This window comes from Pseudorasbora parva, chromosome 7 (genome assembly GCF_024679245.1).
Source record: "Pseudorasbora parva isolate DD20220531a chromosome 7, ASM2467924v1, whole genome shotgun sequence".
Classification (NCBI taxonomy): Eukaryota; Metazoa; Chordata; class Actinopteri; order Cypriniformes; family Gobionidae; genus Pseudorasbora; species Pseudorasbora parva.
The window spans coordinates 33,748,703-33,775,422 of NC_090178.1; the positions used below are offsets into that span (position 1 = coordinate 33,748,703).

Genomic DNA, 26,720 nt, shown 5'->3' on the forward strand with positions numbered 1-26,720 from the left:
TGAAGAAATGGTGAGCTACTTTTAGGCTTCATCGACAATAATTTCCAGAAAAGCAACTCGTGTTGAAATGTGTTGTTCTCTGGGGACATTATTATCAGATGAGAAAGGAAATGACATGAAAATGAATCAAGTGTATTTATGAGTTCCCACTGACTTATTTTAGAGGGTAAGGCTGGTAGAGACTGGGCACGTAATCTACCACTGACGAATTTCTGAGAAGGCAGCTAAAGTGTGTCAGCAGCGAAGGCAGGAGATGGTCCTCCCCCTCCTCCTGATCTCCTGAACTTTTTTTTTTGGAAGTTTGCCTTTAAAAGCGCAAGAGCGGAACGGGACAACACACTGTCAGCTCGGCGGGTTTCGCGTTAGAAAAGCATTACCTAAAGTATTTGACTGAGGGCACATCAGCGACCATGAGTTCTTCACGCGACGTGGGACTTTATTTTACGCTTTTACTCGCTCTTCTGTGCAATGCATCGGAAGGTAAATGTTACTTTTTAGGCCTGCGTCACGCTAATGTTTTTATGTCGTTTGCTCAGAATAGAAAGCTTAGTCATTAATCACTGTTGCATATTAGCTTAGCCTATAAAATATAAGGTTTTAAGAAATATAATATGAATGTGTGGGGCGTTCACAATAGTAAATATTCAGTTGTTTATGTCACGTTTTGTAAGGTATTGTTTGTGTGTGACCAGGTATGTTTTATGGATACCAGTGTTAGCCTAGTAGTCTATATAAAACATGCGTGGCGTTGTTTTTTTATTTACTTATTTATTATGGCTAAAACCAATGTGTCCTACTTTTCCAGGAGCTCCTCAGTCTGCCCAAAGCGAAGTTACTGTTATGCATGTTTATGGAGGTCTGTTTTTGATTTTACACTTATTTCAGGAATTATTAATAGGAATTAATTCATATTATTAAATAGCCTATTATATGTGTTAAATGTGAAAAAGTATATAAAAGTAAAAAAATGGCATTGGTTATGCCTTCATTTTGGTATTTCTATTATTGCATTAGTATTGCATTCTTCTCAGGAGCTTTTATTAATTTTTGACTTTTCAGTGTGAGTTAAATCGCTTTGTAACAATAGGCATTTTTCACTTTCCGCCTTTCACTAACCATGATTATCCATGGTTGTGTCTGGAGCCTGACCTGATTTTTTTTTTGTTTGTCCTTTTTCAAGGTGGCTATCAGAAAGAAATGCCTGTTCCCCCTGAGGGTAAGTGTGATCAGTTGTTTACTTGCCCTGTTATCGATTTGTTTTTGTTATGGTCATTTTATTGAGTCAAAAAAAAAAAAAAAAAAAAAAAAAAAAAATATATATATATATATATATATATATATATATATATAATATACATTTTTTATTATTATTATATATGTGAAGCAAGAAATGCTTTTTTTCTCTCTTTCTTGTATCAGTACTGGATTTGTTGATAATGCAGAGACCGATCATCCCTGACCTTTCTAAATTGATGGGTGGGTGATTGCTGGCTGTTTCTTTAAATGTTCTTGAATTGAAAGTCAATTGATTTGTACTTTATTTGTAATTTTATTTATAATTTACATCCTTTCTTGTGTTTGTGTGTATTTAGTTGCAGCCTCTTCAGACGTGACCCAGAGAGAAGTCACAAACTTTCACCCTGAGCATGTCCAAAATGGTACAGTTGAATGCTTGTTTTTGTTTAGGAGCTGAGATTCAGTTCACCAATGTGCCAGAGGAAATAAGTGCAGTCCTTAGTTGAGCACTGATACGTTTATATAAAGTCCTGTTTGACCATGTTTATTTTTTAAGATGCCCATGACTGGATCCAATACAGCTCTTGTTGAATAGCAAAATTTGTCAGTCTTTCATCTTCCTCATCAGGTCTCCCAGTGTTTGGCCCTCGCTCAATTGGACCCAGGAATGGACCAAACGTTGATTTCCCCCCATCGTTTCCAAATAAAGGCAATCTGCGAGATATCTGCCAGTTTAGTAAAGCTCCGACCAGGTACCAAAAGGAAAAGTTTCCTCGAAGTGGCTTTGGCATGGAGCATCGTCAGGCTGATGCTGTCAATCAACTGCAGTCCTGGTACAGCGTCTGCTGTGACATTAATCTAACACAAGAAGAGCAAATCTGTTGTGCTGAACAAGCGGTGAGAGTCTCAACATTATTATACCTTCTAATGATTGTTAATGATTGGTGGAGCTGTCACAAGAGGCACTGAGGCAATTAGGGTGCATTCACACTCCCAGTTTAGTACAAACAGGGCACATTTCGCAAGGAAAAATGAGTGAAGTGAAAGCTGTCCTGCAGACCTGAAAGTGCATTGAGGTACCGAACCCGAGACTACCTGTAGGAGGTGGTCTGAGTTGGGTATGGAACTTGGTTTCACTTGCATGCATTTTAGCTGATGATGTCATTAGTCTCCTCAAAAAAATTCTCCTCAAAAGAGTCAATTTACAAGCAGCAGAACCATGCAACACACAAAAAGTAAACCCAAGTGTCTTTTACTCTGCTAACTATGCAACTACCACTTTGACCCTTGAAAAATAACATAGAGAGATCGTAAAATGTATCTATTTTAATTAAACAGTTCAGTCCAAATGTTCTGTAGAGACACAATTGCCTTATATGACGAAGAGACTGAATTTAGGCTTTTTATTCACATATAAACACTGATCAGTGAACATAAACAGAAGTAACACAAAACAAGTGAGAATGAACCTCGCTGGTTCTTGCAGAAGCTTAAGCGTGCTGCGTAACACAAGAGAATGGACCTCATTGGTTCTAATGCATCAAGCGAATATGTTTTAAATTCCGTTAACCACAACTTACCATGTGTGAGTTGATGAATTTTATATGTGAATAAAAGTAAATTAAATTTCTTCATAAATATAAAGCAGATTGAGTCTCTTTTTCTCAAAATTTGGACTAAACCTCTCAATTTATATGGATTAGTTTTACAATCTCTCAATTAACATTTTGAAGGTTAAAGTGGTAGTTGCGTAGCTGTCAATGGAGGGACAGAAATCTCTCAGATTTTATCAAAAATATTTTCATTTGTGTTCCGAAGATGAACGAAAGTCTTACAGGTTTGGAACGGCATGAGGATGAGTAATTAATGACAAAATGAATGACAATTAATGGCTTTTTGGAATCTTTTTTTGATTATTGCAGAAAATAAACTCAGAAAAAAGATTCTTGCATGTTTTGTTCATCATGATAATCTTTACTAAAGAACAGAACCGTAATGATTTATGAAGCCTAAATACAACTGCCAGAAGTAAATAGCGGAGTATAGACTACGCCACAGCTGTATGACTTCACCGTGACTATCACTACACTCCAACAACTCTTTCAGACTTCAAGTAACATTTTCCATGAAAGTTTGAGTTAGAATAGATTGCAAGTTCGTGATTTATAAAAGTAATGTTTTGTTGATCCAGCACCAAACTTCTGCCATTGGTTGAGGCATGTTGCCAAATCGCCCCTTCTTCTCAAACAAACAAAACAAACAGCAAAGTTTTAGTGGGACAGAGTCACAGTTTGTGTACACTCACATCTGGTTAACAGCTTTCAGATTCCTCACATTACTAAAGCAGACACTGCAGATCTAGGGAGAGGAACATTTCTTACAGAACCACATTAAAGGGGTAGTTCACCCAAAAATGAAAATTACTCAACATTTTGTTTTTCTAAACCCATAAGACTATTGTTCATCTTCAGAACACAAATGAGGATCTTTTTAAAGAAATCCGAGAGCTTTATGTTCCTCCATTGACAGCTACACAACTAACACATTTACTCTTCAAAAAGTTCATGAAGAGATTGTACAACTAATCCATATGAATTGAGCGGTTTTGTCCAAATTTTCTGAAGGGACTCGATCGCTTTATGTGATGAACAGATTGATTTTAGGCTTTCATTTGTGTTGGGTTAGTTCAACCAAAAATGAAAACTAGCCCATGATTTACTTTACTACTTTAAAGGGTCATGAAACCCCAAAACACTTTTTTTGAGATGTAAACAGATATGTATAGGCTGCACATCATTGAAAACACTAAGGGTACTCATTAATGGTATGCATATGTGAAAATAGTTATTTTTGCATTTTTCAGAGCGATTTCTGTCTTCCGGTTTGAAAAGTTTAGTCGGAGCAACGTCACAAATGCTGACGTCGGCACGGCCTTTTCGGCCCAAGTATGGGCAGCTGGGCACATGCTGACGTCGACCGCTCTGAGCAATTCTCGATATATATTCATGACATGAAGCTCATTCAGTCCAATCCCTGCGCTGTAGTATGCATACAAGATAATTTAGTTAATATGCATGAGACAGTCACTTCTGTCAGGCTCGTCTTACATCATTATTGTAGAGATATGGTGGGGAAGTTTTGGAAGCAGCGTGCGGAAAAGTCACGGAGGAAAGCTAGGCGTTGTGCTGATACGAAGTAACGTAAAGGGCGCCGAGCGAGCTGTAACCGGCGCCGTCTGTGGAAGCCTTTGCTACAAAGGCTCGGTAAAGTAAAATTCACCTGAGGAATCGCACGCCGAACCTGCAAGCGTTGACTATCTATGTCAGGAGTGCAAAATAACCAATCTGTAATCTGTAGACTAATGAACAAAAGCCACGTCCTCTCCGTTTTATTTGTCGTCACAGCCATGCACTAAACCGCATGTGTTCGGGCTCTTAGTGAAACAGTGTGATGCATATTTGGACAAATTTAGATTTAGCTGCCGAGTGATAGGCAGCGCGGATCGTCACGGCAACCCAGCGCGCGTCGCTCTGCTTCAGATGCGCGGTCGAGACTAGCCTCAAACCTCTTCGCTTTTACCCCGATCTAGAATTACACATCTCTTATCACATCGCATGTTGGGTGGTTCACGTTCTCTTATCACGTCGGCGCGTTGTTCATCTTGCCAAACAGCGTGCATATTTGGACAAATATAGTTTTATCACGTTTGCAAAATATTTCGTCATGCAGAATAACATTTATTTTCATTTCTCACTGAATTATGCTGGTTTGAACTTTGAAGAGCTGAATGATTTGCGATCTCTGCTGCACGCCACTCATAGCTCTCTCATTCGCTGTACTCATCCCTCATTTAATCTCTCTGTGGTAAACAATGCCAACGTGAACCAAGAACATGTCTCAGAACCGCTCAGCACCTACTGACAGACACTCCCCTATTTATGCAAACATTCCCTCTTTCCACACAATACCATCCCACATTTTCACAGTCGACCACTCCCCTTTTAACAAGCTTTTTCAAATCGAAGGTGTGAAAAAACACCGCTGCAGCAGGGGGGTTTCATGACCCTTTAAGCCATTCTAGGTGTATATGAAATTCTTCTTTTCAGATGAACAATCTGAGTTAAATTACAAAATGTCCTGGCTTTTCCAAGTTTTATAATGGCAGTGAATGGCTGTTTCTGCTGTTAAAAGTCAGTTAGCGTAAGTTAGAGATCACAGTTTAAGTTTTAAATATAGATATTTTTCCAACACAAACGCATCGCTTTGCTTTAGAAGCCCTTTATTATGGAGCTTTTTTATGATGGATAGATGGACTTTTATGGATTTCAAAACAGAAACAGCGATTCACTGCCATTATAAAGAAGGTGCCTGGAAGAGCCAGGACTTTTTAAAATATAACCGATTGTATTCGTCTGAAAGAAGAATGCCATACACACCTAGGATGATTTGAGGGTGAGTAAATCATGGGCCAATTTTCATTTTTGGGTGAACTAACCCTTTAGAATTTTTTTACTATCCCTTTCTAATTTACTCCATCAATATTGGGTGCGTTTACATGCACATTCTTAAGCCGATTATGACCAATAAGCCGATAATGAACATGGTCATGTAAACGCGGTAACCCGTTTTCTTTTATCGGAGTAATGTCATAAACGGCGTAAGAATAAACCGGTCGGAACAGGTAGTCTTTTGCTTCTTACCTCGATTTCGCGCTGCATGTAAATGCATTAACTGCTTTCTGTCGGCTTATTGATGTGCACATGTGTGATAGGTAACAAAAACGCAAACTTACAGAAGATTTAAATGCATCCAGACAGAGCGAGCTAGAGTTTTGCATGAAATCAGGACGTATATTACAAACGCAGACTCGTTTAAGAACCAGAAAATTGTAAAGATGTGTTTTCATCTCATGCAGCAGAAGTAGAAGAGGTTCAGTCAAAATGCTTCATAACTGCATAAGGGATAATATGAGCCGTAAATCTCCCGCTGACTCGGCGCACGCTTTAGTTAACATCACAACTGACGAAACATTTGAAAAACTCATAGTCAGATATACGGACATTATTATTTTTGACGGCACTACAAGGAAATAAACCGGTTTATAAATAGTCATGTAAATGCGGTTTACTTGCGTTGTCTGTTTACTGGTTTGCATGTAAACTGGGAAAACTGGTTATTTCATTAAGCTGATTTTTTTTTGGAGTTATCAGCTTACTGGTGTGCATGTAAACGCACCCGTTGTCTCATTTTTATGTTACTCAGTTTATCTTGTCTACTAAAAGTGTTTATATGGACATTGTTGACCATCAGGGAACTATCTGTGTTCTCATTTACGATTTAGATAAAATCTCCCCTTGTTTTCCTTTTACTGTTTAGTCTTTGTGGAAAAAGTATCCAAAACATTGGCAGACGTGAAATAGACCAATGCCAAAGTAAACCGCCTTGAGTTCTCTCATGACTGCAGTGCTGCGCTTTCTCTCTCTTTTTTTCATTGTAGATGTGGCTGATTGTAATTATACTAAAGCTGTTTTTCCTTTGTTTCTTTATTTCTGACTACAGTGGAAGAAGAGTCTGTCTGCCTACTGTACTAAGGAATTCTCTATTAAGACCAGTCACTACTTCTGCTGCAAGGAGAGCAAGAAGGCCAGGTGGAGCTGTTTTGAGAAGGAGGCCTCAGAGTCTTCATATCACGTCTCCTCCGAGGTCTCAAATGTCAAGACTCCACAAAAGGTCCGAGGCTTCAAGTATAACTCCCAGGCTTGCAAAGGGTAGGTTTCTACTGGAGCATATACAACATATTTTTGGGAGAGATGTTTTTTTTTAAAGGGCTTTTAAAAATAAAATAAAAATCTGAATGTTCAAAAGGGACCATCAAAATAAAGTGTTACCAAAAATTGAGTGAATCAAGATGAATAACATAACTAGGTGCAACTGTGATTTTTAAGAATTACTATATTCTGTATTTCTTTATGGTGTTCAGGTGTTAACAACATGTCAGTATTACAGAAAGATGTTTCTGGCATATATTTTTGGTAAGCCATGATGTCACATTTATGTTTTATAACGTATATCTCACAGGTCTAAAAGCTTTAAAGGAACTGTATGTAAGAAATGTATTTCAATTAATCATAAAATGACCCTGATATATCACTAGACATCAGGAAATCATGTTCATTTCAAATACTGATATCACTGACAACAGTAGTTCAGCCAGGATATTGTCATGTAAAAGTTGTTGTTGCAGCTCTCAACTTATGTTGATGTTAACATGTTGTGTTTTGGCCTGAAGCTCCGCCCTCCACCTATCGACCAATCATGAAGTCAGTAGTGTTTCGGCATCCGGGTTGCCAGATCTGCTCTAGTTACCACAGCTGCAGCTACAAACGTTCCTGCTGGATCCTACAGCCTATCTGGCAACCTCGAGTCAGGGGGGAGGGGGAGAGGGGATACACCGCTCTACAGTCATTTGAAAGTGATTGCAGTACCAGTTTTGGCCACAATCTTACATACACTTCCTTTAAAACTGAAATTTTTTAAAAATGACATTTTATGCCACAGTAATCATTTTATTTTGAATTGAATGCAGTTATGGAATGTTGTTGTGGGGGTGTGTCATTTTATTCTGTGCTTGCTTTTTCTATAACACAATGGTCAATGTATTATGGTATAGCCTAAGATTGCTTGATGTTTATATCATTCTTGAAACCCTGAACACATGGGATATGGCCTTAAGAGGCTGTAGGGTAGATTAAAAATGCACATTTATGGTAATGTCCATGCATATACTTGCTGGGAAAGTATTATGATCACACATTTACAGATAATGTATTACACAAACTCCTGATGAACAGTATAAAAGTTGACTGAAGAAAGTGGAGGTGTTCTTCTTCTTCTCATTTTTCTCTTCTCTATCACCTTATGTAAATGAACTATATTTTAGTAAATACTCAGTATTACACCTCTGACTCCTGAGTAGTCATTCTTCAAATCCTGGTGACACAACACTGGTTACACCACATGATCGATGGTCATATCAAATGATTAAAAGACACAATAAAAAATAAATTCTATACAACATATTATTTGTGTTAAATAGTATCCTTTCTAGTCTGGTCTATCTATAATAACACAAAATGTAAGTCAATTTTTGATTTAATAATAAGAAGGTTGAATATATATTTCTTTGTAAACATAGAAAGTTCTTTCAGGTCAGATTTGATGCATTGTGAGGTTACACTTACACTACTACATTGTATTAGTCAAAAAAAGTATTGAGGAATATTACTTAACTATGTACTTGTTATAGAGTTTGGGTTTGGTTTAAGGTTAGTTACTTGTAATTGTGCAATTAATATGTATAAGTTACCTTAAAATTAAGTTACCTGTGTTTTTTAATTTGCTTTCAAATAACAACAAAACACTTAAAGGGTTAGTTCACCCAAAAATGAAAATTCTGTCATTAATTATACTCACTTTAATTACTAATGTCATTCGACACCCGTAAGACCTCCGTTCATCTTCGGAAAACAAATGAAAATATTTGTGTTGAAATCCGATGGCTCAGAAAGGCTTTCATTGACACCAATGTCATTTCCTCTCTCAAGAACGATTAAAGACACTAAAGACGTAAAGACACTAAAGAAGAAATAAAACAACAACTAAATAACGACTTCTATAGTGATGGGCCCATTTCAAAACAAAGATTCGAAAGGTTATGGATCAGTGTATTGATTCATGATTCGTATCGCCAATGTCACAGGAGTTTGGCAGTTTGACACGTGATCCAAATCATGAATCAATACGCTGATTCATAACGGGTCGACACTTTTTTTTTTTTAAATCGGCCCATCACTATATAAGTCGTTATTTAGTCTTTAGTGTCTTTAATCGTTCTTGAGAGAGGAAATTACATTGGTGTCAATGAAGGCCTTTCTGAGCCATCGGATTTCAACAAAAATATCTTCATCTGTGTTCTGAAGATGAACGGAGGTCTTACGGGTGTCGAACGACATTAGGGTAAATAATTATTGACAGACTTTTCATATTTGGGTGAACTAACCCTTTAAAACTGTTAAAAATGTACAAATTACAATATATTTTCATGCTATAAGCTGCTTTTTCTTATGAAATCGTACAAAAAAACATTTCACTACTTAAAATAATAATTAAATGCGATTCAATAAAGTTCACTCTATTGGAATAAACAGATTTAAATATACAATGTTGTTTTTATAATCAATCCACATGACATTTGAAAGAGCCACAACATTCACGTTTAACAAAATGAAAAGTGTTATTTCTAAATTTCAGTTATAAGAGTTTTACAAGATTCTAGATTTCCAATGATATATGATATGCTTTATATATTATGTAGCCTACTATGATGTTACTTCCGGTCCAGGTTTTTTAAATACAAGATTAATTAATATATTGTGCAAGTCATTTGCAAAATACAAAACAATTATATTCAAAGATACTGTATTTTTTTCCAAATAATAAGTTTGTCAAATACTATACCTGTTACATCTGAGCAGGGATGAATCAGAGAGAGAATACCAGTCATAACTGGGCCATTTCACTAAATTATATTTTGAACCCTTAAATAAGAGAAAATAAGCAAAACTATAAAACATAATAACAGAGGGAATCAGATAAATAATTAGTGTAATTTCGGAAAAATATCATATGGGCAGTAAAAAGTATGTCTTGCCTCAAACCTTAAAAAAAGAAATGAGTCATTCTCATTCATAATTAGCCACCACCTACAACTCATTTTCTAGTTGTAGGTGGTTATGTAACAAATAACACATTCATTCCACCATGAAAACTTAGGTTTGCAAATAAGACACAGGAAACGGGAAAATGAATATAGAAAGTATTAACATTTCCACTGTCTTTAATCATCCAGCTCACTGGTGGCTTCTCCTAGACCTAGAGCGCCTAGGAAGCAGCCTAAAGTTCCGGACTTCAACTTTCCACCTGGCCGGCCCAATTCATCCAACATAGAACAAATCTGCACTCATCGCAAGATCCGGCCACGATACTTAACCAAGTGTCTTCCTTGCACTGGCTATGACTGGCTGGTCCGTCAATCGAAGGCCATCAATGTCCTAGAGAGAGAATATAACCAATGCTGTGAAGAGAAAAAGGGTGAACAAAGCTGTGCTGAAAAGAAGGTGAAGAAGATCATTTAAAAAATACCTGTTTAATATATATATATATATACAGTCTTGTTCAAAATAATAGCAGTACAATGTGACTAACCAGAATAATCAAGGTTTTTATTATATTTTTTATTGCTACGTGGCAAACAAGTTACCAGTAGGTTCAGTAGATTCTCAGAAAACAAACAAGACCAAGCATTCATGATATGCACGCTCTTAAGGCTGTGCAATTGGGCAATTAGTTGAAAGGGGTGTGTTCAAAAAAATAGCAGTGTCTACCTTTGACTGTACAAACTCAAAACTATTTTGTACAAACATTTTTTTTTCTTCTGGGATTTAGCAATCCTGTGAATCACTAAACTAATATTTAGTTGTATGACCACAGTTTTTTAAAACTGCTTGACATCTGTGTGGCATGGAGTCAACCAACTTGTGGCACCTCTCAGCTGTTATTCCACTCCATGATTCTTTAACAACATTTCACAATTCATTCACATTTCTTGGTTTTGCTTCAGAAACAGCATTTTTGATATCACCCCACAAGTTCTCAATTGGATTAAGGTCTGAAGATTGGGCTGGCCACTCCATAACATTAATTTTGTTGGTTTGGAACCAAGACTTTGCCCGTTTACTAGTGTGTTTTGGGTCATTGTCTTGTTGAAACAACCGTTTCAAGGGCATGTCCTCTTCAGCATAGGACAACATGACCTCTTCAAGTATTTTAACATATGCAAACTGATCCATGATCCCTGGTATGCGATAAATAGGCCCAACACCATAGTAGGAGAAACATGCCCATATCATGATGCTTGCACCTCCATGCTTCACTGTCTTCACTGTGTACTGTGGCTTGAATTCAGAGTTTGGGGGTAGTCTCACAAACTGCCTGTGGCCCTTGGACCCAAAAAGAACAATTTTACTCTCATCAGTCCACAAAATGTTCCTCCATTTCTCTTTAGGCCAGTTGATGTGTTCTTTGGCAAATTGTAACCTCTTCTGCACATGCCTTTTTTTTAACAGAGGGACTTTGCGGGGGATTCTTGAAAATAGATTAGCTTCACACAGACGTCTTCTAACTGTCACAGTACTTACAGGTAAATCCAGACTGTCTTTGATCATCCTGGAGGTGATCATTGGCTGAGCCTTTGCCATTCTGGTTATTCTTCTATCCATTTTGATGGTTGTCTTCCGTTTTCTTCCACGTCTCTCTGGTTTTGCTCTCCATTTTAAGGCATTGGAGATCATTTTAGCTGAACAGCCTATCATTTTTTGCACCTCTTTATAGGTTTTCCCCTCTCTAATCAACTTTTTAATCAAAGTACGCTGTTCTTCTGAACAATGTCTTGAACGACCCATTTTCCTCAGCTTTCAAATGCATGTTCAACAAGTGTTGGCTTCATCCTTAAATAGGGGCCGCCTGATTCACACCTGTTTCTTCACAAAATTGATGACCTCAGTGATTGAATGCCACACTGCTATTTTTTTGAACACACCCCTTTCAACTAATTCAACTAATTGCCCAATTGCACAGCCTTAAGAGCGTGTATATCATGAATGCTAGGTCTCATTTGTTTTCTGAGAATCTACTGAACCTACTGGTAACTTGTTTGCCACGTAGCAATAAAAAAATATACGAAAAACCTTGATTATTCTGGTTAGTCACATTGTACTGCTATTATTTTGAACAAGACTGTATATATATATATATATATATATATATATATATATATATATATATATATATATATATATATATATATATATATATATATTAATTTTCCATCAATTCTTTGGTTACCAACAATCTTTAAAATATCTCCTTTTGTTTTAAACAGAAGAAAGGCAAGTCTTTTTTATTTATAAAGCACATTTCATACACAATGGTAATTTTAAGTGGTTTATATATAAGGAGTCTAAATAACCAAAATAAATAAAAATAACAATAAAAGGCAGGAATAAATAATATATTAAATATATTAAAACAGTTTAGAAGAATGCAAAAATAAAATAGAGTGCAATCAGTTAGACGAAACAGTGTTTCTCTAAGTCTTGTCTGGAATCAAAGCGTCAAATTCTTGTAATATTTTTGAGATGATAGCGCACTGATTTAGTTATTGCTTTGACATACTGAAACTAAGGTCTGACCAAAATCACACCAAGATTCCTGACTTGATTTTTAATTGTTTGACCAGTAGAGAATTTCATCTTGAGAAACTGGTACAGGTTTGAAACAAGGTAAAGTTGAGTAAATGATGACAAAATGTTAATTATTGGGTGAACTATCTCTTTAATATTATGAAGGACATACTATGTATTAGATTAGTATATTGACATGTTTGTTAAATTAAGTCAACTCATTTTTGAAATTCTTCGTTCACGGAAAACTAATGTACTACAGACATTAATGACATGTTTTTTTCCAGTTTTTATATGTTTAATACAGTTCTGTTTTGAAATAACAGTAACTCTTCTATTTGATCAGACCACACGAGCCAGTCTTTGCTCCACGTGCATCAATGAGCCTTTGGCCGCCCATGACCATGTGGCCAGTTCACCACTGTTCCTTCCTTGGACCACTTTTGATAGATACTGACCACTGCAGAACAGGAATAACCCACAAGAACCCAGTTGTCTAGCCATCACAATTTGGCCCTTGGCAAAATCATTCAAATCCTACTTGACCCTTTTTCTTGCTTCTATCACACTTTGACAATAAATAAAATGTTAAATTGCTGCCTAATATATCCCGCTCACTAACAGGTGCTGTGATGAAGAGATAAGAAATAATCTGTGTTATTTCACTGGTCATAATGTTATATATATATACAATATATATATATATATATATATATATATATATATATATATATATATATATATATATATATATATATATATATATATATATATATATATATATATATATGGATGGATAGATCAAATATATCCATCAAAACAAACTGAACTTTTCCCACAATATCTTGCCTTTTAACTATATTTAACAAGAACTGAACAGTAAATATAACCATTCCTTTTTTATTAAACAGTTGTTTTTTATCGCTCACAACTTGGTAACATTCTTAATGAGCTCTTTTTATCTACTTCAGTGGAAGAAGATGGTTGACAAGTTATGTAAAGATGAGAAAAAAACCAAAGGACCAAAATTTGAATGTTGTGGAGAGAAGAAGGGAGAAGAGCAGTACGCCTGTTTTGCATCTGCTGCTCCAGATCCAGGATATAACTCCACTGATCCAGACCTCAGCGCTTCTGCTCCTCCAAATCTCCAAGACTTATGTGATACACATTCAACCATCAAGAGCATGTAAGATCCACTTAATTCATAACTACATTTTTAACAAATAAACTTAAAACGTAGGGTCAGTAAGATAAAAAAACAACGTTTTTTAAAGAAGTATTTGATGTTCACAGCGAGGATGCATTTACTTGATAAAAAAATACAGTAAAAACTATTTAAAATAACAGATTTATGTTTTAATATATTTTAAAATATAATTTAATGTATTCCTGTGATGGTAAAGCTGAATGTTAATCACAATTAATCCAGTCTTCAGTGTCACATGATCCTTGAAATCATTCTAATATGATGATTTGCTGCTCAAGAAATATGTTGAATACAGTTGTGCTGCTTAATATTTTTGTGGAAACCAAGTTGTTTTTTTTGACAGTGCAGGAGTATTTGCCGTCATTTTGGTCAATTAAATGCAGCCTTGCTTAATAAAATAATAATAAAATCAAATTTAAAAAATAATTTACTGAGCCCACACGTTTTAACGATCCTGTAATGTGCACGAGCCACTGGATGAGCTCTGAAATTCTCTTTGTACTGAAATAGTGTTTAATACCGTGAGAATAATATAAATATTGTTAACATGCCAATGTTTCGTGTTGTTTTCGTGCCTTTATTATCTATGTTGACCCTGACTGTGAATGCTGGTTAAAACTAGGACAGTTAAAAAATAATCTGAACGTGTGATTGCACGGTTAACCTCCGGCGCAGCAAAATATTGGTTCAAGGACAGAGAAAATCCAAAGATATAGCCTATCCAACTAAAGTCTGGATTTTATAGTAAAACATTTTGGATTTAATTTAACAATGGTTTTACCAAGACGCAAACTGTAGGCACTAGATATTTACAAAATATTTCATGAATTGGTAATTACATTTAATTTATCATCCACAGGAAGGGTTTCCCTTTTTCAGTCGATAAAATGGTTGAACGCTGCTGTCCTCTAGTGTTACAGGAGAAACCTGCATGCATAGAGGCCGAGGTTTGTGTTAATTGTCTCCATATATTTGTGTGTGATAAATTGCAAACATTCTCTTTTCAGTCATAGTGAGTCATATTTATTTATAAAGCACATTTAAAAAAACAGCTTGGCCAAAGTGCTGTACAAAGTGTACACTTTTGACGCCAATGAATGGCTAAAATAAAACTATCAAAAATGCTATTTATTCTTTATATTGTCCTTGGCTATATTCACTACCTTTACTTGTTCTCTTGCAGCTTGACAGCCACCTGAATGATCTTTGTAAAGCGAAGGAGCTGGTGAAGCCTCATTGTTGTGAACCCACAATCAAACACCGTGCCGAATGTGCCACAAAACTGCTCCTGCATTACATTGACAAGGCAAATAAAGACAAAATTAGTGGGAGGAAGAAATGCCCCCTCATCGTTCAGTTTCAAATGTGTAGATCCAGACTCAGACCCTGATACTTTGAATGTGGAGAAGTTTGAGGGCACACATTTCAGTATATGTTGAGTTGAACCAAACTGGTACCACTTATTGTTCATTTCTTTTCATATGTATATTCTGTTTCTTTATGCATTTTTGCAAAAAGTTGTATTAATTATTGAGAGAGATGTTTCAGCCTTCATAAAATACTGCTAGGATAGTATAAAATGTTAAACGGTTGTTTCCCTTCTGTTCCAAATGATATTAGAAATTATAGGCTACTAAAATGTCTGTTTTCCCCCCTTAAATCTTCTGTGATTGTATGTAATTTTTAGGCAACATTAATTATGTTTACAGCATAAACACAGGCGAATAAAACAGTATAGTTCATATATGTGAATGTTTTTGGGCATCTGTCTTTTTCTACACGTGTGTGTGTGTGTGTGTGTGTGTGTGTGTGTGTGTGTGTGTGTGTGTGTGTGTGTGTGTGTGTGTGTGTGTGTGTGTGTGTGTGTGTGTGTGTGTGTGTGTGTGTGTGTGTGTGTGTGTGTGTGTGTGTGTGTGTGTGTGTGTGTGTGTGTGTGTGTGTGTGTGTGTGTGTGTGTGTGTGTGTGTGTGTGTGTGTGTGTGTGTGTGTGTGTGTGTGTGTGTGTGTGTGTGTGTGTGTGTGTGTGTGTGTGTGTGTGTGTGTGTGTGTGTGTGTGTGTGTGTGTGTGTGTGTGTGTGTGTGTGTGTGTGTGTGTGTGTGTGTGTGTGTGTGTGTGTGTGTGTGTGTGTGTGTGTGTGTGTGTGTGTGTGTGTGTGTGTGTGTGTGTGTGTGTGTGTGTGTGTGTGTGTGTGTGTGTGTGTGTGTGTGTGTGTGTGTGTGTGTGTGTGTGTGTGTGTGTGTGTGTGTGTGTGTGTGTGTGTGTGTGTGTGTGTGGTGTGTGTGTGTGTGTGTGTGTGTGTGTGTGTGTGTGTGTGTGTGTGTGTGTGGTGTGTGTGTGTGTGTGTGTGTGTGTGTGTGTGTGTGTGTGTGTGTGTGTGTGTGTGTGTGGTGTGTGTGTGTGTGTGTGTGTGTGTGTGTGTGTGTGTGTGTGTGTGTGTGTGTGTGTGTGTGTGTGTGTGTGTGTGTGTGTGTGTGTGTGTGTGTGTGTGTGTGTGTGTGTGTGTGTGTGTGTGTGTGTGTGTGTGTGTGTGTGTGTGTGTGTGTGTGTGTGTGTGTGTGTGTGTGTGTGTGTGTGTGTGTGTGTGTGTGTGTGTGTGTGTGTGTGTGTGTGTGTGTGTGTGTGTGTGTGTGTGTGTGTGTGTGTGTGTGTGTGTGTGTGTGTGTGTGTGTGTGTGTGTGTGTGTGTGTGTGTGTGTGTGTGTGTGTGTGTGTGTGTGTGTGTGTGTGTGTGTGTGTGTGTGTGTGTGTGTGTGTGTGTGTGTGTGTGTGTGTGTGTGTGTGTGTGTGTGTGTGTGTGTGTGTGTGTGTGTGTGTGTGTGTGTGTGTGTGTGTGTGTGTGTGTGTGTGTGTGTGTGTGTGTGTGTGTGTGTGTGTGTGTGTGTGTGTGTGTGTGTGTGTGTGTGTGTGTGTGTGTGTGTGTGTGTGTGTGTGTGTGTGTGTGTGTGTGTGTGTGTGTGTGTGTGTGTGTGTGTGTGTGTGTGTGTGTGTGTGTGTGTGTGTGTGTGTGTGTGTGTGTGTGTGTGTGTGTGTGTGTGTGTGTGTGTGTGTGTGTGTGTGTGTGTGTGTGTGTGTGTGTGTGTGTGTGTGTGTGTGTGTGTGTGTGTGTGTGTGTGTGTGTGTGTGTGTGTGTGTGTGTGTGTGTGTGTGTGTGTGTGTGTGTGTGTGTGTGTGTGTGTGTGTGTGTGTGTGTGTGTGTGTGTGTGTGTGTGTGTGTGTGTGTGTGTGTGTGTGTGTGTGTGTGTGTGTGTGTGTGTGTGTGTGTGTGTGTGTGTGTGTGTGTGTGTGTGTGTGTGTGTGTGTGTGTGTGTGTGTGTGTGTGTGTGTGTGTGTGTGTGTGTGTGTGTGTGTGTGTGTGTGTGTGTGTGTGTGTGTGTGTGTGTGTGTGTGTGTGTGTGTGTGTGTGTGTGTGTGTGTGTGTGTGTGTGTGTGTGTGTGTGTGTGTGTGTGTGTGTGTGTGTGTGTGTGTGTGTGTGTGTGTGTGTGTGTGTGTGTGTGTGTGTGTGTGTGTGTGTGTGTGTGTGTGTGTGTGTGTGTGTGTGTGTGTGTGTGTGTGTGTGTGTGTGTGTGTGTGTGTGTGTGTGTGTGTGTGTGTGTGTGTGTGTGTGTGTGTGTGTGTGTGTGTGTGTGTGTGTGTGGTAAAAGGTCCCCCTGAGGAAAACAGCTTGGAAATCATAAATATTTTTTTGTTGTTGCATAGGCTAGATTTTTTTTGTTTTGCATACATTTTGGGGACTTCCCCCATGGGTAGCAAGATCTGCTTGCAAACATTCTTCCACATATCTTTCTTTGTGTACAGCAGAACAAAGACATTTAAACAGGTTTGGAACACCTTGAGGGTGAGTAGCCTAGTCTAGATGACAGAATGCTTATTTTTGTATGAACTATCCCTTTAACCGAACGGGTGTTCTTAACCTTTCATGCACAAACAGTTCTTCTTTTCAGTATCTATTTAATATTAAATAAAATGCTTTTTATATTATTTCACATTTAAACTATTATTAATTTCCCCAATATGCAGACTGTGTGGCAAGCACGCTCAATCCTGTCCGAGATGTTATCTACTCTGTGAACTGTTTTGTTATTTTTAGCACTGTACATAAAGGCTTGGCGAGTTTGTTTCACAAACTAATGGGTCGTTGACAAGGCAAGACTGTCTTCGTCAATATTTTCGTCAAAATTATTATTTGGGTAATACATTATTATTTGCGATATTCATATGTAATGTCAAATATTTATAATAATTTATGTATGTAGATAGTGGTCAGAATGTCTGTTAATGTAGCTGGTTAATCGCAAATAGGTCAGCGACAGTAAACGAGGCCTGCCAGAGAGTCGGTCCGGGCGGAACCGGACACTAGTTTGTCTGCCTGATTCCGGTCATGGATCGGGTCCAGTAAACCCGAAACAAAATGGCGTCCGCCGGTCCACCCGACACGGGCTTATCTGCCCCTCCAGGTAAATTAAATCGTTATGGATTTTATACTTATATTGGCGTGCGCGTTTTGTTTTTTTATGTTGTTTGTTGACCTCGGTCAACTATTTTTTTTATACCAGGACTGAATGGATTCACAGTGTTTATATGGCTTAATCAATCCTTGTGTTCAACAACAACAACAAAATAAATGTAATCTATAGTCGCTAAATTGGTCATTATAATATCTTCATAATTTATCAGATGCGTTTATGTAGGATTTATTGAATTTATTTGATTTATGATCTGAAGGTTTTTCTAGTAAGTTAATAATACAGATCGATGATGTGGATGTGTGGCTAACATGCTATATGCTAACGTTAACTAGCCCAGTTATAACAAACAACCTAAGCCAATATTAAAATAAATAACCTACATTAATGAATGCAATTCGGTTAAGATTGTCTTTTTATTTATTGCTCTATTAAACTTAACGTTAGTTGTTTTAGACTTTCTTGCTATTTGAACGAGCCACCCTCTGAATTTCTCTCTATAAATGTTGTCGATGTAAATGTTGTTAACAAAACAAAAAATAAAACCTAATTTCTTAGTTTATTTACTTTTTGTGAGAAAAAAAATATATATATGTATATATGTTAGATTTTTGTCAATAATAAGCAAAATGCCTATCTGAGTTAAAGTAGGGCTTCTTTTGGTAACGTTCAGTTTTTCGTATTTGTAATAGTCACGGGGGATGCATAATAACCTAACCATAATAAGCAAAATTTCTCCAATAGGACGTTGTCACAACGACGTGTTAATATTTAAAACTAGCGCAATGCTAATATGTTAAAAACGGTCAGGTTTAAGTTTAACGTTACGTCAGTATAGTTCTTTCCACAGGCGCACCCATTCTTGACAAATCAAGTATATTTTAACAAGTAAATAAAGTTTTTTTCATTTCATGTCATTGTTGTACACATAAGTCAAATTACGTTTAGATGAACAGGGGTTTGTAACAGTGGCGTTTTAGGCCAGGAGTTCCCTCAGTTATGATTAAAAGTGTTTAGTTTGACTTATTTGTCCTTCATGAAGGTTTAGCTAAGTTAATACTTTTTTGACGTTTGGTTATTTTGTCACTCAGTGCTGATTAAACCATGACAAACATGTAATTCTATCCTAATATTATATCATTGACTGTATGAGCATGCTAATTAATTTCGACTATTAGTTTGAAACTAAATTATTTGTCATAATGCATTCATCATATTCACTCTTCAAACAGTTTTGTGAATTAGCTAATTAGTTACTGGGATGTAAATGGCATTGACAGTGAATGTCCTGTGAGTGGTTATATTTTCTTTGACTCCCTGTCTATCTTTATTGGCCGAGTAAAAAATAACATCCCTTGGGAAATGAAGTGGTGATTGACTTCAGTAGTCTGAGGTGCTGAAGTCAAAAAGGTGTTCATGGTTTTGTCTGTTAGCTCAGAACATCATGGCATTTTGTGTGGGTAACCCACATTAAGATATCGTTAGCACTAGCACTCTATAAGAAGTATTTTTAGTGCTCACAGTCACGCATACGCTGCTCTCTTGCTCTAAATATAAATGGGAAAATGGGACAGAAACCAGCTCGCTCACCCAGATGAAATGGGACAGACTCATGACATCTAACAGACATCTTAGCCTTAAGTTTCATCTCTCTCACACAGGAGATCTCACCACTATTCACACCTCAAATGCATGTTTGTTTGTTTCTGTGCATAACTGCACATGAGGAAAAATATTTGTTGACTACCACTCTTAAAATATAGTGTAGCCTATGTCTTAAGCTTGGACTAAATATAGACAAGCTTTAGAGACAAGCCATTTTTTCTCTTAGTGGTCACTTCACTTGCTCTGCGATTTAAGGATGAGATGCAAAACAAAACTGGAATTTGTTAAAAGTGTTTTAGTGATAAATTAGCCTATACATTTGTAATTGTTTTAATCATGGCGTATGATATTAAATAATGTGTCTTTAATATTAGTTATTTGTTGGTGTTTTTTTCTGTTGTTGTTGTCTTTTTCTATGAGACAACCTAAATTTTCCTCTCTGAAACGTCCATCTTTTGCATCCATCCATGTAAGGATGACTCAATACCGGTTACATCACTTGCCCATGGTTTCACCGCCCCCACTTTTGTTTTGATTTTCTTTATGGTAATAAAAATCAATTTGTTTAGTTAGAGAACAGACTACGATTAAAAATGCTTAATAAAGCCTGAGCCAAATGTCGCAGTGACAGATCAGTTCATTCATCCCAAGAGTGGGGAGCTGACTGACAAGATGACGGTGAAAAATTTGGTTTCAGTTTTGGTTTAAAAAACCCAATTTAGTTTTTTATCCTTCGAATTGGCAGTGATTCTAAAGCAAAAGTAAAATGCACATGACCACATGGTAGAGGTCTGCGGGACCTGATCGTTTTTTTTTGTGACGCGGGAGTAAACTTCCAAATCAAAAATGGTAGCGGTCGCCAGCGCTGGTGTACTTTGGGTGGGAAAGGGCCCGCCTGCTCTTGACATCCTTTGACAACAGCGTATCCACGGTTAAACTCAAAATGATCCAAACTTTCTGCAGGGGTGGTATGTATATATATATTATAAATATATGTACTATAGATAGTAAGCAGACAGTTTTCGTTTATGTGCGTTTTTTGGCATATAATTTTGAGTGACAGATGTCGTATTTGATTTATAGTATTTTTCTCTTTTACTATTTTTAAGGTGTTGACAGTATCATAACAAATACAAAAATAACAATTAAACATAAATAAAAATTGTATAGACAACATCTTATATTTGTTATCTCGGCTCAACTTAACCCACGCTCTGCTCCGCTCCGTTATGAATGCTTATGCGGCCATGCTCAGGCATTTATTTTCGGTTTAGAATTAGCAATTTAAAAGCCCCCATCGGTGATACCGGTATTACCGGTGTTGTCATACATCGATTAACCGGTTAGAAAATGAGTTTTTAACGTCACAAACTATGCTGTAACCAATCACGTCAATGTGCAGGCGGGCTTTAGCATTTATATGCTGTGTAGGATGGGAGTCTCAAGGGAAGCCAGGTTATCCCAGTGTATTTTTCTGTTGATATGAAAAAGCGGGTACATGTAGCAATATAGCGGCAGGTGAATTATGTATGATGAATTACGATGTTAAACTATATGCCTTTCTCCACTGACATTCTATAATGTTTAAAGTGTTTAAGGATGCTGATTTTTAGAAGGCTGCTGTCTGACTCTGAGATCGGCGAACGGGAACATGGTTTGTGTAACATTAGCAATGCATATAAAACACATTTATCATTCTGATACATCGACTTGTAGACGAGCCGGTATAATTCACTCTTCCACTTCTTTTTCTAAATCAGTTTCTGGTTCAAACATAAATGCTGAATCAATCAAACCAGTATTTCCACTTGCCTTTGTGCAGCGTTTTTACTACAGTAAAGTTGAGCAAGTGCATATTCATGGATCCGCATACTAAATGAAGCAAGAATCTAGTTACATTCAAGCTATTTTAAGGCGTGGATAGTGTTTTTAAATATGTAATTTTGGTGATCTTAGATGAGTTTTAGGGGATACAATTATTGACTACAGTGGGATTTTAAGTGCTGAAAATATGATCCTTCTTATTAAAGGTCCCGTTCTTCACGTGTTTTTTTGAAGCTTTATGTTTACAGTGTGCAATATAACATGAGTTCATGTTTCGCGTGTAAAAAAAACTGTATTTTTCACACAATTTACTTAACTGTACAGCGTTGTTTCCTCTGTCCTAAAAACGGCCTGAGGATTTCCTTGTTCTTTGAAGTCCCTCCTTCAGAAACACGTAACGAGCTCTGATTGGGTCAGCGCTTCCCGTGTTGTGATTGGACAGCAGCTTAGCGCACTTTGCCCGGAAAGGTCCCGCCCATAACGGGGAGATGCAAGCGCTGAATGCGCGCTCTTCTCCACGTGGGAGAGTAACAAGACCACGCCCCCTTTTTTGCGTGTTCTTGTGGGCGGAGGGTTAGTCAACAAACGGTTCTAGTGACGTCATTCCTGAAGGAAGTGCAGGGGTGTAGTCCAAACAGGCCGTTCGCTGTAGGCTTTGAAAGGGAACTTCTGTTAAATAAAATATCTCGCTTGGCATTGAACTTTGAGCTTTATCATTTTACAGGTATTATTTATGCTCTAACAGCAACATTTCACACTAACTAAAGTTTGAAAGATGGAATCGCGAAGAACAGGACCTTTAAAACATCTGTTTTTACCCCTACAGATCTGAGGACTCCGTTTTGGAGGCTTTTGACCTCTCGGAGAGGTAGTACATGCATGGCTCAGTTGTGCTGTTTGATTTAGATTTAGAGACTCTGAATGCCAATTAACCAAAATGGCTTGTCTCTTGCATGGTCTCGTTTGCAGTGGCGATTTAAGCTTGATGACTGGGGGATGGGTGGAATGTGATGAAAGTGGAAGCTGTAACTGACTCATCTGTTTGTGCAATTAAGGCGGATGGGAAAAGGAATTGAAATTTCAGACGGATGATGAAAGGGTCCAGCTATCAGTGGGAACAAGGAAATATCAGTTCTTGGACATTGTGCCAATTGCTCAGGTTTACATTTTGTAGATCCTAATGTGCGTAGGCCTGCGTCTTGGTGAGATGAGCAATTGAATGTTGTCTTTTCATTATCACCCATATTGTTCAAGCTTGTTGTTCTCAAAAGCTTGCGTGATGACCACGAGTCCTTTCACATACCGTAGCTATCTAGATCTGTTAGCCATTGAAATGCGTTATCCGTCCTCACTAACTTAACCTAAAAATAGCTGTTGCTATTGGTTACTGCAAAAATGTTCAGTAGTTGTCTGGGGAATCGTGTGAAAATGGGTGAGTTACCTTCTATGCGTTCTTTATGCATAGACTTAGACTTGGTTATCAGCAATGCCAAATATGTCACATGACTTTTAGGGCTGCAACGATTCATCGAGTAACTCGAGTTAATCGAATCAAAAAAATCCTCGAGGCAAAATCATCTGCCTCGACGCTTCGCTTAGTCCATTTAACTACACACAGATATTGCAGAAAGACATTTTTTGTGTAAGGACTCGGAGTATGAGCGGATTGCGGTTATATCCGCGGTTCAGGTGCATAAACATCCCAAACATTGCAGGTGGATGAGAGAAATCGTTAATATGTTGATTTTAATAAAGACGCGGAACTCTCATATCACGCTAAAACGCAATGAATGCGTGTCGTTCTTTAACTTTCGTTTTCAGCTCATCACGAGATCCAAAGACCGCAATGCGAGAGAGAGAGAGCGGGCGGGCATCAGCACTGGTAATATCATTTAATATCGCTGTTTTTAAATGCAGACAACTGTGTGTTGAGCTTCAGGATGCGACGCTGAACATTTAAGTTTCATTTGCGGCAGTTCACGCGTCAGCTGAGGAGATACGAGCAACTCCAAACACATGAACGCGATGGAGTTTGCAGCTTTGCACATGGATCACCGTCATTGTGATGTGTGTGAAATCTTTAATGAGACTTTATATATCCTACTTGATAATATCTTCGAAATGCACCATTAGATGTTCTCAATACTAGGCGCAACAAATATCAGAACAAGCGTGTGTGTGTGTGTGTGTGTGTGTGATGAGCAGCGCTCGTGCTTTCAGAGCTCAGAGCTGCGTGCTTTCATTGATTTGTGTAATTTAAATATCACACTTTAATCATATTTATAGCTACTAACTTAAAACAAGCTGTGTTACAATGATGAATGATTAGCTCAAAAGATCAGCATGATGTACTTTAACTGAATTAAACATATCTCGCGTTTGATCACGTTCTAGCGGTTATTCCTCCGTGTGATGTATAGGTTGTCGACCCTGGTTTATGTAAATGTAATTTTCCAAAATATATTTTTTTGTTTTGTTTAGCAACCTACTTCAGTGTAGCTAATATGTGACGATAGCATCGCGCTTAACACGGAGGATTTGAAGTTGTGACTATCGGGTGCTGGTGGATGGTTTGTTTCTAACAGCTGATTCGGTGACGATAGAGCTGATCCGCACATCTCTTTCTCCAAGTTAACCTGTCCAATACATTTTGCTTCAGTAAAGGAGTAAATAAGACAGTAAATGCTTATGTCATGCCTGAGCTGAAGCTGATACATGAAAGTTAAGTTGCACAACATAAATACAATGTTTAGTTATTTATATTATTTATAGAATATTTATAGAATATTAGAATATTTATATTATTTATATTGGCATTATTGTTATTTATATTACTACTATTTAGATTTATTGGTTGTAGGTTTAGTTTTAGATTGAACTATGTTTACCTTTTTAAAGTAATTTGAAATAGATTTTTATTTATTATAATATGGCAATTGTATGCATTAAAATTGTTTAGTTTCACAGTTATTAATGTATGCAATTTCAGCAATAAAACTTAATTTTTCTAAAAAGAAGACAAATTAGATGTTAATTTTAAGATACGCGTCTTAGTGTCTCTTATTGCTCTTTAATAAAGAAAAAGTAATTATTATCCGATTAATCGATTAATCGATCGATTAAGTGGTAGATTAATCGATTACAAAAAGAATCGATAGCTGCAGCCCTAATGACTTTTTCTTCCATGATGAAATGAGGTGATGGTAGACGTGAGGTGAAGCACATATGCGTTAAGAGTTTGTGATATTGTAAACTTTTTTCCCCTGATGCAACCTGTTTGTTGTAATCCTAATTTTGATAATGGTTTATCCAACTATTTGTTCTACATATAAAGTTACTTTTGGTAAAATAAAAAATCTAAAAATTCCCACAAAAGCTTAGTATATCATATTATTATTTATTAGATTTTTTTTAGCAAAACTGCTTATTTCAAGTCCAACAAATAACTCAGATACACCTAATTTGGTGCAACCAGTATGCAGAAAATAATTGTTTTAAAGTCAATAAAATATCATATAATTTGACCGGTATATGAAAAGGCAAGGTTAGTTTCATGTTCATGTAGCCTAAATTTTATATCAATAAATACTTGAGATATGTTCATCTATTCAAAGTGGAAGGAAATTAACTTCTTTTTTTTTTATGTTACACCACATGACTTTCTCCTAAAATATTACAAAGGTTTTTTAAAACCCTATGCAACCAACATAAATTAGATATTTTTCTTTATCAGTCATTGGCCCAATCAAACCTGGTTTGCGCTCACAGATACCGGTAATACTGTTACTCTTTTTGTAGGTTGGATTCTAATCCTGATTGTGTGTAATACTATCAAGCTATTGGCAGGATTTAGGTTGCTATGCTATTGCATCTCAGTCTGTTTGTTTTGACGACGAGCAGACAAGCTTTGTTGTATAACTTCTGGCTCGCCTGAAGACATTCGATCGTTCTGAATCAACGCAAATGATCAAGACCCATTGCATACCATGCATTGCTATTATACAAGCCTAAGACCCCAAGTGTTTTAGGTCATGTGTTGTTTAGAGTGAATCTCTTCTCCACCAAGCATCTGCTGTGACAGTCTGCTGATCGTCTGGCACCCCTGGTGTCATGACAGACTTTGCCCTCTGTGACATTAGCAGGTGGAGGATAGTTGAAAGAACTCTGTTTTTCAGGGTGGATTAGAGATGACAACCAAATTTTGTAATTGAGCTTTAATTATTTACATGTGTACAGAGCTGCTCTTTTCAAAGTAAATGTTCTCCATTTGAACTCCGTCTCTGCATCTGCTGTTTATTTGGGTTTCCAATAACATGCATTTAGAAACGCATATAAAATCGGACTCTGATGCTGTTTTATAGCAAAGTGTTGCACTGTTATTAACTTATAATTTACATGCACGGAGTGCGCCTCAGCAGCTTAGTTAACGAACTCCATCTCGGCATATGCTGTGAGTTTGTGTTGCCTTGCATATAACGTTCATATGGGAAAGCAATGTGTGCCATTTCACCAGATTTGTAGCGTAAATCATAAACCTATACCAACATCAATATTGGGGCTGCAACTAATGATAATTTTGATTAATCAATTAGTTGGATGATTATTTTGTTGATTAATCGGATATGAAGTCTATTTAAACACACTATTCCACATCCTGCCCCATGCTGTCCTTCAAAAAAACAAGAGGAACGTTCTGCAGGAACACATTTGTTATGGACACAGTAATTTCTTTATCCTGTAAATATGCTATAAGAATAAGACATTTACATTTAATTACATGCCGTTATCCCTTTATAGTTACTGCTCTCATAAAATACTTGAATGACATGTTGACTTTTAAACAAAAATTTTAGCGCCCAACAGTGGATATTTCAGCTAAATGAATGAGTGTTTTGCGCTAAATATGAATAATCTCCCTCTCGACTGCGTTCTGTCTGTTTTGACACAATTTTCAGTGAAGTTAAGCGCAGACGGTCAGGACACGCTTTCATGCAAAATGGAAATACTGGCATGAATTAGTTGCATTTACAGATATAGCTACTGTTCTCTATATTGATCAGCCAGTGGATATAACCTGTACAATT

At 37.1% G+C, this 26,720-nt stretch overlaps 2 protein-coding genes across 3 annotated transcripts in view; both read left to right on the forward strand.

Annotated features, from left to right (window-relative positions):
- The first annotated feature begins 308 nt into the window (after positions 1-308).
- Positions 309-15,487, forward strand: ecm1b (extracellular matrix protein 1b). Its single transcript, XM_067449164.1, has 11 exons — positions 309-480; positions 806-856; positions 1,181-1,216; positions 1,420-1,476; positions 1,593-1,658; positions 1,865-2,133; positions 6,796-7,004; positions 10,145-10,412; positions 13,508-13,722; positions 14,603-14,690; positions 14,927-15,487. The coding sequence occupies exons 1-11, from the start codon at positions 411-413 to the stop codon at positions 15,131-15,133; spliced, it is 1,536 nt and encodes a 511-aa protein (XP_067305265.1). The 5' UTR covers positions 309-410; the 3' UTR covers positions 15,134-15,487.
- A 2,417-nt stretch (positions 15,488-17,904) lies between these two features.
- Positions 17,905-26,720, forward strand: part of pip5k1ab (phosphatidylinositol-4-phosphate 5-kinase, type I, alpha, b) — a 29,151-nt gene continuing 20,335 nt past the window's right edge. Inside the window, exons 1-2 of one of the 2 annotated variants that reach the window (XM_067449161.1) lie at positions 17,905-17,931; positions 18,044-18,198. In XM_067449161.1, coding sequence (XP_067305262.1) covers positions 18,153-18,198 — 46 coding nt within the window. In that variant the 5' untranslated portion in view covers positions 17,905-17,931; positions 18,044-18,152. Of the gene's footprint in view, positions 17,932-18,043; positions 18,199-22,479; positions 22,505-26,720 lie in introns of those variants that run through there. The other variant, XM_067449162.1, reaches the window with a different exon arrangement.